Source organism: Ochotona curzoniae, unplaced genomic scaffold, assembly GCF_017591425.1.
Source record: "Ochotona curzoniae isolate NIBS_2020 unplaced genomic scaffold, NIBS_Ocur_1.0 contig_3190, whole genome shotgun sequence".
NCBI lineage: Eukaryota > Metazoa > Chordata > Mammalia > Lagomorpha > Ochotonidae > Ochotona > Ochotona curzoniae.
In genome coordinates, this window is record NW_024465751.1 from 2,132,077 (window position 1) to 2,151,742 (window position 19,666).

Below are 19,666 nucleotides of genomic sequence, written 5' to 3' on the forward strand. Positions count from 1 at the left end.
TCAGGGATCTTCAAAACATCAAAGCCGTCAGAGTTCATCTATAAGAAGCTCTGACTCATCCATCCAAATTGTATAAAGTGTCAAATTCCAAGTGCAAAGAATTAAAAATATTTCCAGTCTCAAATGGATAAAATTCATTGGTTGTACTAACCAATACTAGCAGTAGAGGTTAACAAAACTGAGCAAGAAGTACTCAACATGGGCTGACAGCTGTTCATCTTGGAAACAGAGACGATGACAACGCAGTAAAACAAGCAAGCAGGACCTGAGCATCTCCCATGCGGAAAGACAAACTGGAAGCATTAAGTGACTACACACAACACACTCACTCTCCATTTTTCTTATGTATTTTACAGATTAATCTGCTAAAGATGCAAGAAGCATACAAGCATTAAGAAACACTGGTGACAGACTGGTCCTGTTCCTAAGTAACCTTCAGACAGACACTATGACAGGAGATACACTAGAGGAATAAATGAAGGACAGCACAGGAACAGAAATGATTGCTTCTCACTAAGTTTGCCTGCTGTTTAATGAAAAACACTGGTGAGGGTGCCATGGGAAATGATGAGTTGAGGTTGAATCCTGAATCCTGAACACAGGCAGGATCTTTTACTTAAAGGACAGCAGAAAAGAAAGAAGCAGACGCTCAGGCAGGAAATGATAAATGAGTTGAGGTTGAATCCTGAATCCTGACCACAGGCAGGATCTTTCACTTAAAGGACGGCAGAAAAGAAAGAAACAGACGCTCAGGCAGGAAATGCCTTAACGGGAAGCAGTGAAGTCAGAGGGTCCGGCAACAGGGCAGAGGGAGGGAAAGCTTGGAGCAGAGGCACAGAGCCTCCGTCTGTGTGCAGACTTCTGAATTCTCAAAACAAGAACATTTCATTTTGGGTTCTACAAAGAGATGGGAAAACAGGTCACTGCATGATAGCCTAGATGCGCTGGGATCACGATGGGTGCTGGCTCTAATTCCAGCAGCTCCGCTTCCCATCCAGCTTCCTGCTTGTGGCCTGGGAAGGCAGTGGAAAACAGCCTGGGGATCCTGCACCAGCATGGGAGACCAGGAAGAGGCTCCTGGCTTCAGATTGGCACAGTTCTGGCCATTGTGGCCACTTACAGAGTGAATCAGAGGATGGAAGATCATTCTCTTTGTCTCTCTTCCTTTCCATATATCTGACTTAGCAATAAAAATAAAATATACCTTAAAAAAGATATGCAAAAATATTTAAGTTGTGAGAGAAATGCTGAAAAATGTCAAATTATTTCCATTTCAGTTGTTTTCTGTTAGAAACTAAAAGAGAATCATTGTACCTTTTGCAAATTATTTTGAAAAATGTCCCTTGATGACAGGATTTTGTCATAATCATTGCAGCATTATTTGCTATTGTATTTTTTAGTAGAAATCTCACTGAGTAAACAACTGAAATGTGATCCTTTCCACAGATTAGTTAATACTGACAGCTTTTCCAGTTCTCTCAGACATGGCAAGATGGTAGCATGCCAAGGGCACTGTGAGGCAAGACGTCAGCATTCACACAGCCAATCTGCACACGAGGGTGCAGTGAAAGCCATCGTTCAGGGGGCCATCCTGCACACGAGGGAGCAGTGAAAGCCATCGTTCAAGGGGCCATTCTGCACACGAGGGTGCAGTGAGATTTTAAGTCACTCAGTTCTCTTGGTTCCGAATTCCTCAACTACAAAATTGAAATATGAGCCATACCTATGCCAAAGGACTTGGTGTAAGAATCTATTAAAATAAGACATGCAAAACACGTTTTGGAAACAGTAAAGAAACTTATGACACAACGGTTAACACTAGTGAGTTACACTGATTCTGCACCAACGTACCTTCAAGAAAAAGGAAAAGAAAAACCACAAAACTCCCTTGCTACATGCCTTTGTAATTGTCACTTTATAAATTCTCATAAGCTGTTTATGTATTAGCACAACCATTCCACTCAAAATTGTGTGAAATGGGAAAAGGAAAGAGGAGGGGGTCACATTTTTGGGTGGTCACCATGTTTACCATCCCATCTAAAACCATTGTGAGACTCCAGCTCACACTTCACATACTGATTAAAACCTCTTCAAGGTTCTCAAAGTAGTCACTGGATGTGACCAATTATGAACTGATTCAAGTAATAAATCAAAATGTTAACACTTTTATTTGGAGTTAAGAATACTAATTAGAACCCGGCGGCATGGCCTAGCAGCTAAAGTCCTCGCCTGGAACGCACCAGGATCCCATATAAGCGCCGGTTCTAGTCTCAGCTGCTCCAGCTCCCTGCTTGTGGCCCGGGAAAGCAGTGGAGGACGGCCCAAAGCTTTGGGACCCTGCACCCGCGTGGGAGACCCAGAAGAAGTTCCTGGTTCCCGGCTTTGGATCGGCGCAGCACTGGTGGTTGCGGTCACTTGGGGAGTGAATCATCAGACGAAGATCTTCCTCTCTGTCTCTCCTCTTCTCTGTATATCTGACTTTGTAATAAAAATAAATAAATCTTAAAAAAAAGAATACTAATTAATCTGAAGGCTTGCGAACTTCAAATTGTTAAACATGTCATATTTCATGCTGAACTTACAGAAGGTTCAGAATTTATTTAACATAAATTTTAACAAAAGAAATTTAACAAAAGAAATTTTGTTTAACAAAAGAAATTTCATTGGACATACTTATAAATAAATTCTAAGACACTCAAAATCTAGATGATGATAAACAAGAAAGGATTCACTGAGGCTTGACAATAAATCAATTGTTTTAACACATCAAGGTAAAAACAAGTCAAAAACTTCTTTTGGGGAAAAAATACCCATAGAATGGGAGTAGTTTCTACAAGCAATTCTACTAATATTTCAATGTTTGCAATTAATAATTATGAATAAAAATTAAAATTCAAACATAAAATGTAACAGTAATTTTACAATGTGGTACTGATTTTTAGTCATTAATTTTGAGAGACACAAAGAAATAGCAATCTTACATCTACTGATTCCTTCCCCAAAACTCCCACAAGGCCCAAGGCAAGCCTGTGCCACTTAGGGTAACAGGAACCCAAATTTCTGAGCATCATGGTTGCCTGACAGGGTCCCCATGTGCAAGAGCTGGAGCTTCAGCAAAGAGCTGGAGCCAGGCTGCAAACACAGGTAGTCCAAAAGTAGAAACAAAACTGGCATTTGAATGGCTGGCTAATTGTGCTCTCCTGCACTGATTGTAATATATACACATACATACATATATATACATGGCTTTCAAAACACTTTTTGTAAGAAATAAACACTTTCAAATTTGTTGTAAAACTTTTGGAAACATTTTAAAGGCTAACACATCTGTTTAAAATGATCCCCACCAGAATAACATGAACTCTGCTGCAACTGAAGCCAGATCAAACATTAAACTGAAAAGCTTCGGAAGAATATTGAAATCACAGATGTCTTACTAAAAAATGATGAGGACAGCACAGTTCACAAACAGGCCACCTCTTTAGGGAGCAACAAGACAATGCTAAAGATGAAGTCCACACCTCTGGACCCTCCACATCAACTGGCAAGGAAAACTCACTTGTTTGTACCCTAATTCAGTAAGACTGAAGATGAAAAGCAGAAACAATAACCAGCGCAACAAACGAGTGAACTGCTTCAGTTTACACAATCCTGCCTGAAAAATTCAGTAGAACAAGCTTTTGACTCAAGGGTGTGAAAATTACTGCACCCACATCAGCTGAGACAACAGCGGGGCTTTCAGCGGAATTTTGAAAAGGTGAGACCAGGGTCCTGATGCACCTGTTCCAAGGACTCTAACAGTGGATGTGCAGTTTTACCAGCAGGATCCTGAACAGCAGCCAGTCAGAGCAAGCCGGAGTCCAGCCAAGGAAAGAGCAGTCAGATCAAGAGCAAAGGTCATGGCAATTGCTTTGGGATTTTGTTTTCTATGTTCAAGGCACTTTGCTTACTGATTTTCTAGAGACCAAAAGAATAATACCATCTGCTTATTAGGGGAGTGTTTTGAGAAAGTTAGCTGAAGCTTGAGTGGAAATAAAGTCTGGGAAAGCTAGACTGGAGTTTCTTTTCAGCACAACAAAGCTCCTTCTCATTCTGCTCATCTGACCAAGGAACTCTGCAAGAATTTCTAAGAAAAACCATGAGGCATTCACCTTGCAATCCTGATCTGTCATCTTCTGGCCTACTTTCATTTTTCTAATCTTAAAAAAGCTTTAAAGAGCACCCATTCTTCCTCAGTTAATTATGTTTAAAAAGGCTGCACTGATATGGATGGTTAAATTCCCAGGCCCTCTCAGTTCTTCAATAGCTCCTGTCTCTGCTTATAAAAGTGAACTTGATAGAGGTTATGCTGAGAAATAAATATTATATATTTTATCTTTCACTTTCAATTTCATTTTCCCATGAACCTTTTGAGGTCTCTTCATTCTTGTTAAAAATGAGTATTCAGAACATAATTCTAGCACCTACCATCTTATAAACAAGCAAACTGGCTCAATGAGCGCCTTATTGATGGGGGAAAAACAAAAACCTTAAAGCAAGAAAACTTGTGTCATCACAAGAAGAGATGAACAACTAGAATAATAAAATAGTAATGTTTAACTCCCTCACACAAGATTTTTCTTTAATGAAACTTAATCATGTTCCCAACATTTCAAGTTTTTATGCAGTAATCAAGAAATCACACCACTGAATGTTTAAAAGAACATTTTATTTATACATACATGTAAAAAGATACAATGCAATTTCCTTACTGAAAGAATTTTCATTTTAAGTTGCATTTTTTTTATTAACTAGGATAAAGCCCTGCTGGCTAGTCATTTCATAATTAAATTTTTGAAAACCAAGTGATTAAAACAATCACAGTGAAGACTTTCTCAGGCGTATATTATATATATATATATATATATAGTTATATATATATGAACGTAGTGATGTACATGTGCAGACTGTTAACTATTTGCAACTGACTGGAGATAACCAAGTGATCAAAATGCATTTCAGAATGACATTGTTTTACTGCACATTATGGAGAAACATGCAGTTTATTTCCTTATTAGACAACTGTATAAATTACTTCTAAGATCTTAAAATTAATTGTAGGTCCAGGTGCTGAAAATCCCAAATAACAGCAGAATAGATAAGAAATATTTTAAAACTCAAATGGCACCTTTTCTTTCCGTGATTCAGAAAACAAAGTTAACTAATGGAATCATGGTTTTAACTTCCTCCCGGTTTTCTCTGTGAAATGCTTACCGTTCCCCTGGCTCTGAGCAGTGACAGAGCATGTAAGCACGGCTTCGGGCATATGACTCAGAGAGCCCTACCTGAGACAGCCTAGGGAGGGTAAGGTAAGCGCCTTTGAAAAGAAGATGAGCAACTATGACTTAGGAAAGAAAGGGATCATGAGAAACTCAATGTAAAATTTTAGTTAAAAAATTAACCTTGTAGGTGATACTATATATCAGAAAAAAAAGAACAAAACAAAATTCAAAACAAGGCACTCACCTCACTTCCCATAGACTGGTTCCACGATCCAGCTGGGTCGATAGGACAACACCAGCTTAGTGGATGCTGGGATTTCACCTGGAACAGAAACTAGTCACCTATAACTTTAGCAGGTCTGCAGCCAGAGAAGCAAGAATCAGGTGTATTTAACTTTACATCCTATATTTTTCTCGCTGCTATTTGGGGCTATCAGCACATAACCCTACAATTAGAATCACTTAAAAAAAACAATACACACAAACTTTGTTTTGTTTGTTTGTTGTTTTTTTTTTTTGAGCAGTCACCATTCAAGAAGACATGTATGTCTGTAGGTCAGCGAGGATGTTGAACACTCTTACCTGCCCTTTGGCATCCTCAGGCATGGCTTTAATGTGCATTCTTTTTAAACAACGAATTACTCCATCATAAAACTGAACTGTGAATGTTCCTAAAACAGGAGCAAGTCAGAATCATTAGAAAACATAATCAACCTCTTAGCAACACCTGGAATCTGTAAATAGTGACCTGATACAAACAAATGCCCTTTAATCACAATGCTGGCTGCTCTATCAAGGGCATGGTCAAGTTTTTTTGAAGTTTACTTTCTATTTCCCTCCTAATACAATTCATATTTTCCTCATAAAATACACAAACCAACCTAAGTTAATTGTATCTACTGATTTTTAAATCTAATCTGCAATAATAATCTGATAAAATGAAAATCATTATTTAGTAAACATAATATTTCCCTAGGCTATATCAATGATTTTCTTTGAAGTCTGTTTCAAAACAAAGAGAAAAATCTGAAAACTGGAAATGATAACTTTCCTAGAAAAGAACTGCTCCTTTGGTAACAGTAATGAACTGGCGAATTAGATTCCCAGATTTAAAAACTAGAAAACAATCATAAGTACAGTTAGATACAATTTTTTTCACACAGCCACAAGCACACAGAACGCCATAGAGGGTGAATGCGACATCCAATGATGCTCGGCTTCGCAGCAGCTCCGCTTTCACTCACATGACCTCCTGTAGAGATGCAGCAACCCTGCCTATCTCCAAACTCAGCTACTTCCGGGATCAACATACCGCTTGCACGTTTATGAGGCACATTCACTTTTGGTTATAGCATCATGCTTTTGAGCCAATGGAGCCAGTGCTAATGAAATACTAAAAACTAAGGTTTTATACTCAAAGAAACTCAAATAATATGGTATTTCTGAGGTGACTGTCTTTCTACCATTTCCCAAGTGACAACAGAGTGCCAATAATCAGATACTTGACCCTTGCAAAAGAAATCTAAAAATAAAAAACATAAAGAAATGTGATCAAATGTAGTTAAGGGCATTGAAGTTGGCATCAAAACCAATGTGCAAAAAGATTTTTCCTTTTTCCAATCTGAATATCTTTCATTTTTATTCTTTTCTGCAATTAGTCCAATTCTAATGATCACAGACTTGAAAGACCATAGACAAGGGTGAAGACAAGCACGCTGGAGAAGTTCTGAGAATGCCAGCCGCACACATGCCTTGCTCTAACAGCACTCCTGGCTGTCCTCTTCACCAGGGCATTCCAGGTGAGCCAGAAGGTTCTGTCGGCCATTTGGGTATTGAGCTAGCTCTGCACTTGCCCATGCTGGTCCTATTTTGTTTTCAGGGACTCCTTTCCCCGTGTCTGCCTAACTATAAGCCACTCAAAGACCATCCTCACCTGAAAACTTTCTAAAGAGTCCAACCAATACTGACTGTACCTTCTCTTTGTGTGTTTAGGTTATACCACAAGCACCTAACTGTTCACATTTGTTCTTTTTGTTGTATGCTGAACTGAGGATTTCATTTGTCTTTGTTTCTTTCTAATTTCTTTTCTTCTGAGAGGAAAGGAAGCAGACTCATGCATCACACAGGTCATACAGAAACCACAAAATTAATATACCTGTAGTTGAGATTTATCTAAAAAGAAATAATATTTGGCATATTTTGCTAAGGCTCACTGAATCTTCTGGAACAGAAAGGATGGTAATCAATACCACTACACCTCCTCTAATAGAAATAGATTTCCTATATTAAGAGCCTTTAAACAAATGGACCAGTTAGTTCAAGAGGGTGGCTTTGCTTTTGTTTCTGAATGCAAGGCATTGAATATGAGCAGGTGATCTCACAGACATTATGGAGACTGCTTACTTCTTGCTAAACTCTGAGTTAAACACTGGGGAGAACAACAAGGGAATATGAGCTCCATTACATGGCTCTGCAGAAGACTAAGATTATCGTGAGACACAGGGCATGCTAGAAAAAGGCAAGCCCTAATGACTAAGATGCCTTTCAGCTCAGCAGTAAATGGTAATCAGATCATAACTATAACTGAGATTTCAGTTCATGGAAAAATACATTGGATTAATGTCTGTAGTTATAGCAGAATTTCTAATTACACTATGATTTAATTTTTTATATACGACATTCCTTAATATCCAGATTTCTACAGTCTTATTTACTCATTTAAAATCGTGACACAGAGGGGGAGAGAGAGCAGATAGAAAGAGCAAGAAAATCTTTCCGACAGGGCTGAAGCCAGAAGACAACTCTACCCAAGTCTCACAAGCAGACGGTAAGGGCCCAAGTACTTGGTGCATTATCTCTTGCCTTCCAAGGCATAACAGCAGCAAGCTGAATCAAAAACAGAGCCACAGTTGGGATGAATTGGGATGCGGGTGTCCCAAGCCACATGATGATGTCTGGCATTAATGAATGTCTCTTCCACAATGTTTGCTTCTTCTATCTTCTCTTACCTTCTCTTTTCTCTCATGATTATTATTAGTTTAGTTCTCAGCTTAAATCTCTTTCATGACTCTCACAAGCTCCAACTAAAAATAAAATTCTCTAGCAAGATTACAAGACATTTCTGTCAATCTGTGCTTCCCTTCCCCTTCAATCTCCACTCTCAATTCTGTTTCCTATTTAAAGCAATACTTCAAACAATCTGAGTTCCTTAAATATGATGTGTCTCTTTGCTACTCTGTCCACACACCACATTTCTGGAAAAATCCCTTTGAAGTCATTAGTGAGTTTCCTTTTTTTTTCCCAACACACAAGTTAAAACAAATGCCCTTATAATTTGATTAAATACTCTCTTTGCCAAGAAACTGTCCCTTGTGACTTCCTTCTTAAAAATAACAAATGGTCAAATTTAAGAAATAACTTTAATAGAAAGTTACATCAGCCTAGAAGTTGTGAGGAAGACAGGAAGTATAACCTATCAAGATCATAACTCGTAACTCATAGACAACAGTCTTGAATCAACATTAGACATTAGAAAAACTACAAAGACATACAGGAGGAATCAAGCGCAATCCTGACAACCTCTTAACAGGAGGTCATATGCACAAAGTAGGGGGGGAACCCAGAGTGGAGCAGGGGGACAGGAGGAGGCGTGTATCCCAACCCTGTAGACTCCCAGATCCTCACCAAAGACTATCAGTATGAGCACCGAGGACTACATCCCAACTGCCAAGGAGACCACAGGGAAATGGAGTGCCTTCAGAGGCCAAGAACTCTGAAATCACCCACCCCCGTTTGGGTCTAACACATTGGATGGAAGAAGCCCAAATCCTGCCTTGCAGGATCCAAGGTCATCTAAACAACAACCAGGAGCACTGAGCGGTCCACAGAAACAGAACAGTAAACTTCCTTCGGAACTAGGGAGAGGAACTTCTCTGGTCCTTGCCTGGTTCTGACTTTGGGTCCCCACCCTCAATGGCAATGACCATCAGGATCGCTCCAGAAACCCCTCAAAACAAAGTAACAAATAAACAAATAAACAAAAAAACCTAGAATAGACAGAGAACAAGGAAAGCTTAGAAACAGAACAGGAAACGGTCAGTGGGGATGCACTTGTAACTCACTGGGTGGGACACAAATATTAGTTACTCCTCACTAAGGTATTGAAGATTTCTCTGCACACCCCTCCTAAAGCTGTTCACCTAAACTGTTGACATATGTCTTCTTAGAATTATAGAATTAGGCTACCCGAAAAACAGCCAGGTTCAGCAAAATCATGCTTCAACGCTATAAACTGCTAATTACTAAAATTAAAATAGACATGAGACAGCTGAATAGTAATCTATAGCCATTTTAAAGGTGTATAAAAACCAGTTGTATATAAACTAATAATTGAAATGTCAATGTAGAAGTCACAGGATGTGGTTCAGAACTTGCATTCTTTTTTTTTCTCTCTTTTAACATGTTGGTTATTCAATACCATGTCAACTAATTCTATAACACTATAAATAATTACTGATGTAATGTTGGGGCTTTTAATTGATTGGGATGATACTCTGCCAGCTCTACGTTCAGACCAGAGATGGTCTCACCAAGAAATCGCTGAACCCACTAGGATAATAAGATGCTGGAATTTAGACTTGGTAGATGCTTGCAATGAAAGAATCTCAGCTGAATTTGACTGTGGTAATGCAACAAGGTGGAGGAATCCACCATGGAGGGTGGCAGGTTGGGAGGGGGGAATCCCAGTGCCTATAAAACTGTGTCACATAATGCAATGTAATCAATAAAAAAAAAAAAGAAATACCTAGGAAAAATAAAAGTTAATACATTAATGACTTGCAAATGTATTTGTAACTATCTCACAGGTGTTTCAAATAAGGTTTTAAATGAAAACTTAAAACATACAATTTTCAAAATTTTTAACTATTTTTAAAGAACAGATGTCCCATTCTGATGTCATAATAAAATACCCGATTTATTTTCAGTATTTTTAACCATGTCAGTTAACTTCTGCTCAGTATCTAATATTCCAACAAATGCCCAAAGAGTTGTTCAGAAAATACAGAATGGAAGGAAAGGCAGTGGGAAAAGACGTAGTAAGGGAACCCATCAAACCCTTTCCTTAGAAACACAAAATAGACACATTCCACCGGCAAGTTGAGTGATTCAACTTTCCCTTTCTCTAACTTTTCATCCATCGCACTCTGGTTGAGATGCATATAAATGTCACTGTGTTCTATAAACAGAGAAGTAGAAATTAAATGCACATAATTGAGGTCTGTGAGCCTAAGTGTTTTACCTTTATTAATTCCAGCAGTTTGCTGCAGCAGTAAATCACATGCCATCTGATTGAGAATATGTGGTTAACAAATTAAATGATCCTAAAACAAATACTGACTAGCAGGAAACTCAGTAAGATACAAAATAATGACAAACAAGTCACGTGCAACAGAATTTAGAATACAGGATAGTTTTACTATTAATTCCAGTTTCACTTGCATGTCATCTCAAATACACACCTTCTTTGTTAATTGCTTCAATCTTGGCAGGATAATATCGACAGTCTGTCCAACGAGCCAACACTTCTTCTCCAGCTTTAAAATCCTAAACAGTGTAAAATATTTCTTAACCAAAAGTGAGTCTTTAGAAAATTTAACCGAATCTTTTAAAAATGTCAGAATGTCTCTAGCAAGGTCAGCAAATGGAAAAAGCGTGCTACTTACGAAGAACTCTTCCTCATCTTTGAGCCCTTCCTTCCTCAGTGCAGGTCTCTCCAGGGGCCGCAGTCTGTTGCTGTCCCAGTAAATCCACTCATCGTAACGATGACTCCAGCGCTCAAAATGGACCAACATCTTGCCTTCCTCATAGTCAATTTTTTCAATTCGTGATGGATACCTCAAAAATAAAAGATTCCTATCAAGAGAAAATTCTGATCTTTTTAACATGGAGCACAGACAGATCTAACTGAAACACTGCTAACCATTACAATCATGAATGATATTGCCTTAATATTAACTTCATCTGTTCGTGGGCCACAGCACAGTTCGATATATGCATGCACGGATGAAATCAGAATAGCCAACACTGTAATACTCCTTCAAATTACTTTATGCTTGGGACCCAATGGCTCCCCTCCTCCAGTTGTTTGTATCGTAAACTACAGTCACCCACCTATATCAAGCAATGCCAGAAATTTATTCCTTAGATTTAATTCTGATTTGGTACCCATTATCCAAATTCACCTATTCTTTTTGTGCTTTCCAGTCTTTACTACTCATTGTTCTGTATTCAGTTAGTTTTGGTTTCTACCTATGAGAGAAATGCAGTCTTCATGTTTCTTTTTTACACTATTTCACTTAATATGATGTCCTCCAGTTCCATCCATTTTGCTGATGACACAATTTCATTCTTTAGGTTGAATAACATTCTGTTGTGTGTATCTGTCACATTTCTTTATCCATTGATTTGACAAGACAAATTTCCTATCTCAGAATCTGTGACGAGCGCTGCTGTGAACATGGCAGAGCATACAGCCAACTCTTGATACAATGATGATCATATTTTCAAACTCAGAGCCAATGGGGTTTGCTTCATTATTTTTTCAAAATGATTATCCAAATAAGAAGAAATCAACATTGACACACTCCCAATAGGAAGGTAAAGCTCTGCATCATTCTTTGCACACATCAAGTCTTAAGTATATTATCAGTGTCCGATATTCTAGAATACAGCCTACAAAGGTAGTACTTGCAAATAGTTAATAATATGGGAGAAAAATGCTCTGCAAAATTAAGTACTGCATACAGAATTTAAATATGAAAAAATTGGCCTAGAAAAAAAAGACTAATACACTAACTTGTACATGTATCTTATTCTTCATATTTTTCTGTACTTTCCAATATTTTATAAGGAGCAGCAATGGTGATAACAGAAGTCAGCAAAATCTTAAATATAAAAATAATATTCGATTGTTCTATCTTTGTGTTTGACGATTTCTGATGAACAGTGCTAAAATAGAAATTAGTTCACCTGAAGCATTTTACAAGGAAAATCACTTTATCATTCCAAACGTACTACATAAAAATGTTCACCCATGACTTAACTTTTTACAAGTATGATTGCATAGCGTTAAGAGTTGCATTAGATGACTTTGCCAGAATAATTTTATCTCAAAATTTTCTAGCTACTTAGAAATTTGTAATCTTTCTTTTCTTTGAGGAAAAGTAGTTTTAAATATCAGACACATTGGAAATCACCTAATTCCAAACTTCTGACCTGATTACCTCCTATTTCACAGATTGATCCTGTCACTGGAATGTTTCCCTTCTCACTGACGGTCAACCCCTCCTGGTGCTAATGACAAGAACTGGGGGTGGCAAGCTCTGCCACACACCTCAGCTTTTGCATTCTGTTCTTGCTGCCTAGCCCAGTGTGCCCTTCCTTTCCTCTGCACATTCATCATTCACACCTCGTCCCCGGCTCCTGTGCTCAGACTGGCACACGGCACTGCTGTGCTCAGACTGGCACACGGCACTGCTGTGCTCAGACTGCCACACGGCACTCCTGTGCTCAGACTGCCACACAGCACGCGTCTTGTTGTAACTTTTACCGTACAAGTTCTCAAGCAGTACTTTTTACATCTTGAGACACTGGTGTGCACAAAGCACAACCAAGGGTACTGGAGAAACAGTGGATGTAAAATTAATTAAATTAAATTGCTTTCTTTATTGAAAGATTTCTTGGTGCTGTCAACAAGATTGAGAAAAAGTTTTCAAAGTTACCAAGCTGAAGAAAATATGTGCCTCTTTTCATCATGGGACATTCATTAACATTTATCAGGACAGCAAAAAGTCAAGGAACACGGTGTAACAATGTTACTCCGACACATGGATTTTGGCAATCACCGAGTTACATACACTTGTGTTTGTACCCTCAGTCAGTATCTCTTTGTTACACGCTACACAATAGTTATTTGATGTTCAGCAGGTTGAAGTGAAATTAATGACAATCAGCACACCTCACAATTGAAAAACCTGTTGACTCAACGATAAGGTTAGTTTAGATCTCAGGTTTTAAAAGCAGTGGGTGTGGGTGAGAGAACTTTTGTCCAAGATTAGCATGAAAATAAGAGGGTCTAGGTGATTAACATATTTGCACATGCCTAGCCTGTGCACTTAGAATCCATGTCTTGCCTGCTTTCTGTAATTCTGCTCTGCTTTTGTTTATCTGCGTTGTACTGGCTAGAAAACATAAAAACTGTCCATAGCATTAGGGGAAACTGCGAACAAAACGAGGCTTTATTTTTCAGCATTCATTAGTTACTAATATACCATAAAGAAATGTTCTATGACTGAAATTGACATACCTCTCAGAAAGGACTCTAATTTCACATGTTTAATTTATTATCACATTCTTTACACTTTCTCTCTGCCAAAAGGCTGAGAAGTGCTCATATCCTTTAAATTTTAAATTAAAAATAAGGGTTTTACTTTCTACATTTCTTCATTATGCACATATGTATTACATATTTGAAACATTTCTGAGGCTAGCATGACAGCTCAATGGCTTGTATGTGTGGGATCCCAGACAGGCACTGGTTCATGTCCTGGCTGTTCCACCTCCCATCCAGGTCCCTGGTTCAAGGCCTGGGAAAGCAGTACAAGATGGCCTGAAGCCTTGGGACCCTAAGCCCACGTGGCTCAACTCCAGCCACTGCAGCCATCTAGGGAGTGACCAGGGAAAGATCTCTCTGTCTCTCCTTCTCCCTATAAATCTGCCTTTCCAATACAAAGAAATAAATAACAGGAAACATTTCTTTAGAGTAGTCCATATCAAGAGTTAAATAATCATAACATGATTCAGTTTTTGAGAAAATCAAAATGTAAACAAGCTCAAGTAATTTAAACCTAGACTGTATTTTTAAATAACTTGTGGTTTTCCTAAAATATTCCAAATTGTGTTGGATGGGAGGATTATTATATCATATATATATATATTATGTTATCATATTTTAGGACAACCCTTCATGACAAACTATAGCTTATTATATTCTCCATGCAAATATCTGAAAGGAATAGTTGGGAGAAAAGTTCAGAATTAAACAATAGTAATACCCTATTTGAATTTTATAATGATTACTAATCAAATATAAAGGTTAAATTAAGGTTTAGGAGTTAAGGTTAGCAAGAACATTAACTTTTTGTTCATTCATTCCACACACATTCGAATATCTAGCAAGATACTTTACAGGCACTTAGGGTAGGTAAAAAAACAAATAAGACCCGGGAGACCCTGAACTAGCAAGCCATTGAAATGATCATCTATTCTATAATCAATTAAAGTTTACATTTAATTTGGTTCTCTAGCTACATTTTAAGTGGGAAAGATCATCAAGTTTTGCAATACATTGAAAATGCACAAAATGGCAATTCAAAATACAGTCCTATACACTGAGATGATTTCCCTGTTCCAGCAGATGGTCCATAACAAAGTTGTTTGGATACACTGAGTGCAAGCAAAACAATATTGAACAGAGGTATTCACAAATGTGTCTCTATGTTGAAGCACAACAGTATTTTGAGATATTGTTTACCCTTCATTAGCACTAACTGTGAAATGAATGAAACATTTTTCTTACTAAATTTGGAAGATGTAGCGTTAATGTTTCTGTTCTGTTAATTTTTTTAAAGGCTTAATCAGAGAAAACTGTCAAATAACAGAGTTTAGGTTCAAACCCAGACATTCACAAATGATTTGGGGAAAACATTTACAAAGTGGGAGATGGAGACTCAAAGTATCAGAAATAAGATAATAGCAACAGTGGCAGCACTAAGAGGAAAACAATTTCAGTTGGCATGCTTAAGGGTTTGACAAGGAAGCAAAACAGACACTAAATAAAAAGTAGGGATCCTCATGGCTCAAATTCTACACAGCTCTTCTACCTATCAACCGTTACTACAAAATATCATAAAATTTCCACCTCCTTTGCTACTGTACACTCAAAAGGCACACACCAGTTAGGTTCTATTTACTTGGGCAGAGAATGAGATTGCTTGGGTCTACATTGTACTTATTCGTATCTTATAATTAAATCCTGGAGAACAGAGTTTACCCTTAGAAAATTAACAATTCACAAGAAAAATAACAAACAATGCCCTTGGAAATAACAAGTAATTCACCCTAAATGCCCTCGTCAGGGAGCAGCAGTATCTAGAGATTCTGACGGACACATAATCCATTTCAGAACCTGACAGTGACCAAAGAGGTTTCCTATACACTGAATATGTATCAGTTCCCTACAATACCAACTGCTGGGACTTGCAAAAAGGAAAGGACAAGACGAGATCTCTAAACAGCTGAATTCCGGTACTAGCTGCCACTGTTGACGACTTCCCATTGGCAGGTCTTGACGCACGCACCAAGCCAGAGCTCTGTAACTTACCTGAAGTTGCAATGCAAACGCTCTCTGTCTGGTCTAGTCTAAGTATTCTTTGATTGCCAAGTTTAACCAGATATTCAAAGGGGACTGTAGGCAGACAAGAATTTCTACAACCTTGTGGGTAGTCCATTATTGTTGGATGAAACAGAAAGGAATGGTGTCCAGGATTACAAGATTTATTTAAAAATCCTTGGCATTTAATGTAATGATGATGAAACAAAAATCACCTGAATTTAAGAAACCCATCCTGGTACACCAAGGATATATCCAGATTCTCATATTGCAAAAATCAATGACAAAGTAAGAAAAATCCCCTAACAACAGGAAAGTCTATTAAAAGTTCATGGAAACTGGAATTGAAAGGTAAACTGAAGGGGTAAATGTGTCACAGGTTAAGACATGGCGTGCAATGCCAGCATCCTCTCTCACTTCTGGTTCAAGTCCCAGCTACTGTGCTCATGATTCAACTTCCGGCCACTCTGCAGGAGGCAGCAGCAGACGCCTTTAGCACGCAGGTCCCTGCCACCCGTGTGGGAGACCCAGCTGGAGTTCCAGATCCCTTTACAACCAGGTTCAGCTAGCTGTTGCAGCCACTGGAGAAGAGATCCAGCAGACAGAAGCTGTTGACTCCTGTTGCTCAATTTTTCAAAATAAAAAATGTGTAAAAATGTTTATTTTGGTGCAAAATTTACTTTAAACCTAAGCATATATATTTTTTTCATAATACACTTTTCTCCTGAACTTTCGGAAGAACCAGAATCCTTACAACCTGTAATCTGTCACTCAGACCAAGGGACAGAGTTTATGGACACATGACAGGGCACGCAGGTTCACTGAGAACCTCGGACATGCTCTCAGAAGTCCAGCAGCATCAGACTGCACTGGTCACTTAGACGAGTACCATGCCAATCAGAAAGACAAAAGCATTTGTTAAAATGACCCACACAAATTATTGACACTATATGCTGTTTTGCTTATATTGGTAAGACAACAAAATTTCTAACTCATTTAAACTTACACCTCATTAATTTAACAAAGAAAATGAAAAGCAACGATTACAATGTAATGGAATAGCCAGGAGAGCCACGTTACACTGGCACACAGGAAGCCGGTAGAGCCACATGACTCTGCAGTTTGCTAAGTCAGGACACTCTCTCAGACAAGGTCACCCTTTCAGCTTTAAAAGATGGTAATATAACCTAAATATTAGCAAAATTCCAAAATTCTAGGATTAATTATTCAAGAGTTTGTGGGTAAAAACTTCACAAATTCAATGATGTTTATAATAAGTGACAAAAACATGTAAAATATAAAGGGGCTAAAAACCGCCATTCATATGATGATTAGAACAATTATCGCTTACTAACAAAATCTACTATGGACCATAATTTAAGGCAAACACCACATTCTTCCAACCTAGTAACTCCTGAGAAACCTGGCTTCCTGGAGGCACTGCACAGCTCACTCACTCTTAGGTTAAAAGTTCAACAATGTCACCTGGTATTACTGCTGTATTTAAAAGTTCTGTGCTTCTGTATGGGATCCTGGCGCGTTCAAGGCAAGGACTTTAGCTGCCAGGCTGCTGTGCTGGGCCCCACACTTTGTTTCAATCAGCTCAAAGTAATCCGCGCCAAGGCCGTAGCACTGGTTCCTTTCCTCCACCAGGAACACATTAAACCTTTAAGTATCGCTCTCCTGCTTTAATAAAACACTCTTCCCAACAGCAGTATGAGATCCAAAGTTTCCCAGATGAAATGTCCTCCAGCTTCTGCAGGCTCAGACTCTGCAATGCCTGCGAGGCTCCGAGGCTTCAGCACACTGCACTTACTTACTCAGTTCTCATTCCTGGTAGTTAACACTTCGGTTTTATTACTACAAATACTGACATTTGTTCATATGCATATGCCTAGTGATCAGAATTTACATTGCTCGTTTTTCTGACTCAATTTTTAAAAGCAATTGAAGTTATAGTTATATTATTATTAAAGCTAATGTTTATTTAGTGGTAAATAGACCATGCCAAGCGATCAATATGCACTGGCTTGCATGCATATTATCATGTTCCAAACTGTTAAAGGGAGTCAAAGGGGTCAGTGAGTGGCTCAGAGGGTGAACGCGCTGCTTGCAATGCAGGGATCCTATATATGGGCCAGTTCAAGTTCCAGCAGTTCCACTTCACTCCAGCTCCTCGCTAACGTGCCCAGAAAGCAGCAGACGAACCCCATGTTTTGACTCTTACCATCCATGCAAGTGACACAGGCTAGCAAAAGTTCATGAAAACTGTAATTAAAAGGTAAATTTGTTGGGTAACTATTGTACCACTGGTTAAAATACTACTTGCTGGACCAGCACTCCTAACTGCCAGCTGGTCAACCTAGAATCCAGCTTCCACTACTCTGCCCTGAGAGCCTGGGCTCTGCCAGCCATGTGGGAGATCCAGGCAAGGTTCCAGGCTCCTGTCCTCAGCCTGGCTCAGCCCTGGCTGCTGCAGCCATTTGGGGAGTGAACCAGCAGGCAGAGCTTTCTCTCTGTCTCTCCCTTCCAGGCTCTTGACTTCAGGCTGGACCAGCCACTGCCCGTGGTAGCCACTTGGAGAGTGAACCAATGGATGGGAGCTCGTGCTCTCTCCTTCTCACTAACTCTGCCTTTCACATAAAACAAAAATAAATCTTTACAAGGAACAAATAAGGAAGGCAAAGAAATCTGCAAGATTCAGCAATCAGGTCAAGTTAAGAGAGGCAGTAAGTGATGGGTTCCTAAAATCAGGATTTTCCATCCATAGATCTCTGGGTTTAATCATTGCAGCATCTTCATCTTCCAAGCAACAGTATCAGCCCTTGCCACGCTGCAGCGTTACAATTATAGGGGCTCTTTAAAGAGGACCAAAAGCAGGTAAAAAACGAATAATAAATGATGAGGTTTTTTCCTTGCAATTTTCATATCCTGCTTCTTATACAAACAACATGTCTAAGAAGTTGGTCTTTATTAATGCAAAGGATATGCAAAATAGCTTTTATTTTATTGTACAAAATAAATAGCCACTTATGGATAAAATGACTAAGAACAAGGCCCTTCTGTTTGCTTATTAAAATTCCCTCAAACAAAAGGAACACTGCATCTCAACCATGCCTAAGTATTTAAAAAAAATCACATTATCAAAATGAACCAGGGGCAAGTGTTTGGCCTAGCAGTTAGCACAGTGGTCCGGAGCCCTGTCCCACATCTCAATGCCTAGGTTCACTCCCAGCTGCCTGCTGCGCACAGCAGTGACCCCTCACATGCTGGAGTTCTGGACTAAGTCCCCGGTGCCCGGCTTTGGCCTCCTGGACCACTGCAGGGCATCTGAGCAGTGCACTAACAGATGGGTACTCATTCTGCTGCCCAAATACAAAGAAATAAATAAAATGAATCATTTTGAGAAAAGAACAATACTTACCGAACTATCCTAAGTTTGAAAATGAAATTCAACTTGCTCATCTAGGTTGATAAAAGTCTATGCTTGGTTTTCAACCAGTACGGTTCAATTCAATCTCTAAAATTATCTGTAACATTGACCAGACATTTCAAAGTATCTCTGAAAGTTTTGTGTTCATTTTTTCCAAACCAGTCAAAGTTCACTAAACTTTGTTGAGCATCTTTTATTTCATCATTACATTGGGTCTTATGATATAATTTCATGTAGGTATCTAACAACAGTAATTTAATGAATAGTGATTTACTATAAACACATTCCTTTTTAATTGAAGAAAGCTTTTCAGGGGAATAAGAAAACAGGTTTTTCAGACACTCTGAATATTAAATACTAATAATGTTGTTTCTAAATGCTTAAAGAATCTTCCAAGCTGAATTAATTAAAATTACTGAAATACCCAAACACTTGCATATCAATTTTTAACTTTTAAGCACATCCTTAGTTATTAACAATCTTTGGAAATTTAGTCAGTAATTCTTCAACATATAGTTACAT

At 38.6% G+C, this 19,666-nt stretch overlaps 1 protein-coding gene across 3 annotated transcripts in view; it reads right to left on the minus strand.

Annotated features, from left to right (window-relative positions):
• Window positions 1-19,666, minus strand: part of PHF20L1 (PHD finger protein 20 like 1) — a 69,263-nt gene that overhangs the window by 40,254 nt on the left and 9,343 nt on the right. For 2 of the 3 annotated variants that reach the window (XM_040979257.1, XM_040979258.1), the window contains 4 exons: window positions 10,985-11,156; window positions 10,781-10,865; window positions 5,844-5,932; window positions 5,506-5,583 (listed from right to left, as the gene is read on the minus strand). In XM_040979257.1, the coding sequence (XP_040835191.1) occupies window positions 5,506-5,583; window positions 5,844-5,932; window positions 10,781-10,865; window positions 10,985-11,156 (424 nt within the window). The remainder of the gene's footprint in view (window positions 1-5,505; window positions 5,584-5,843; window positions 5,933-10,780; window positions 10,866-10,984; window positions 11,157-19,666) is intronic. The other variant, XM_040979260.1, reaches the window with a different exon arrangement.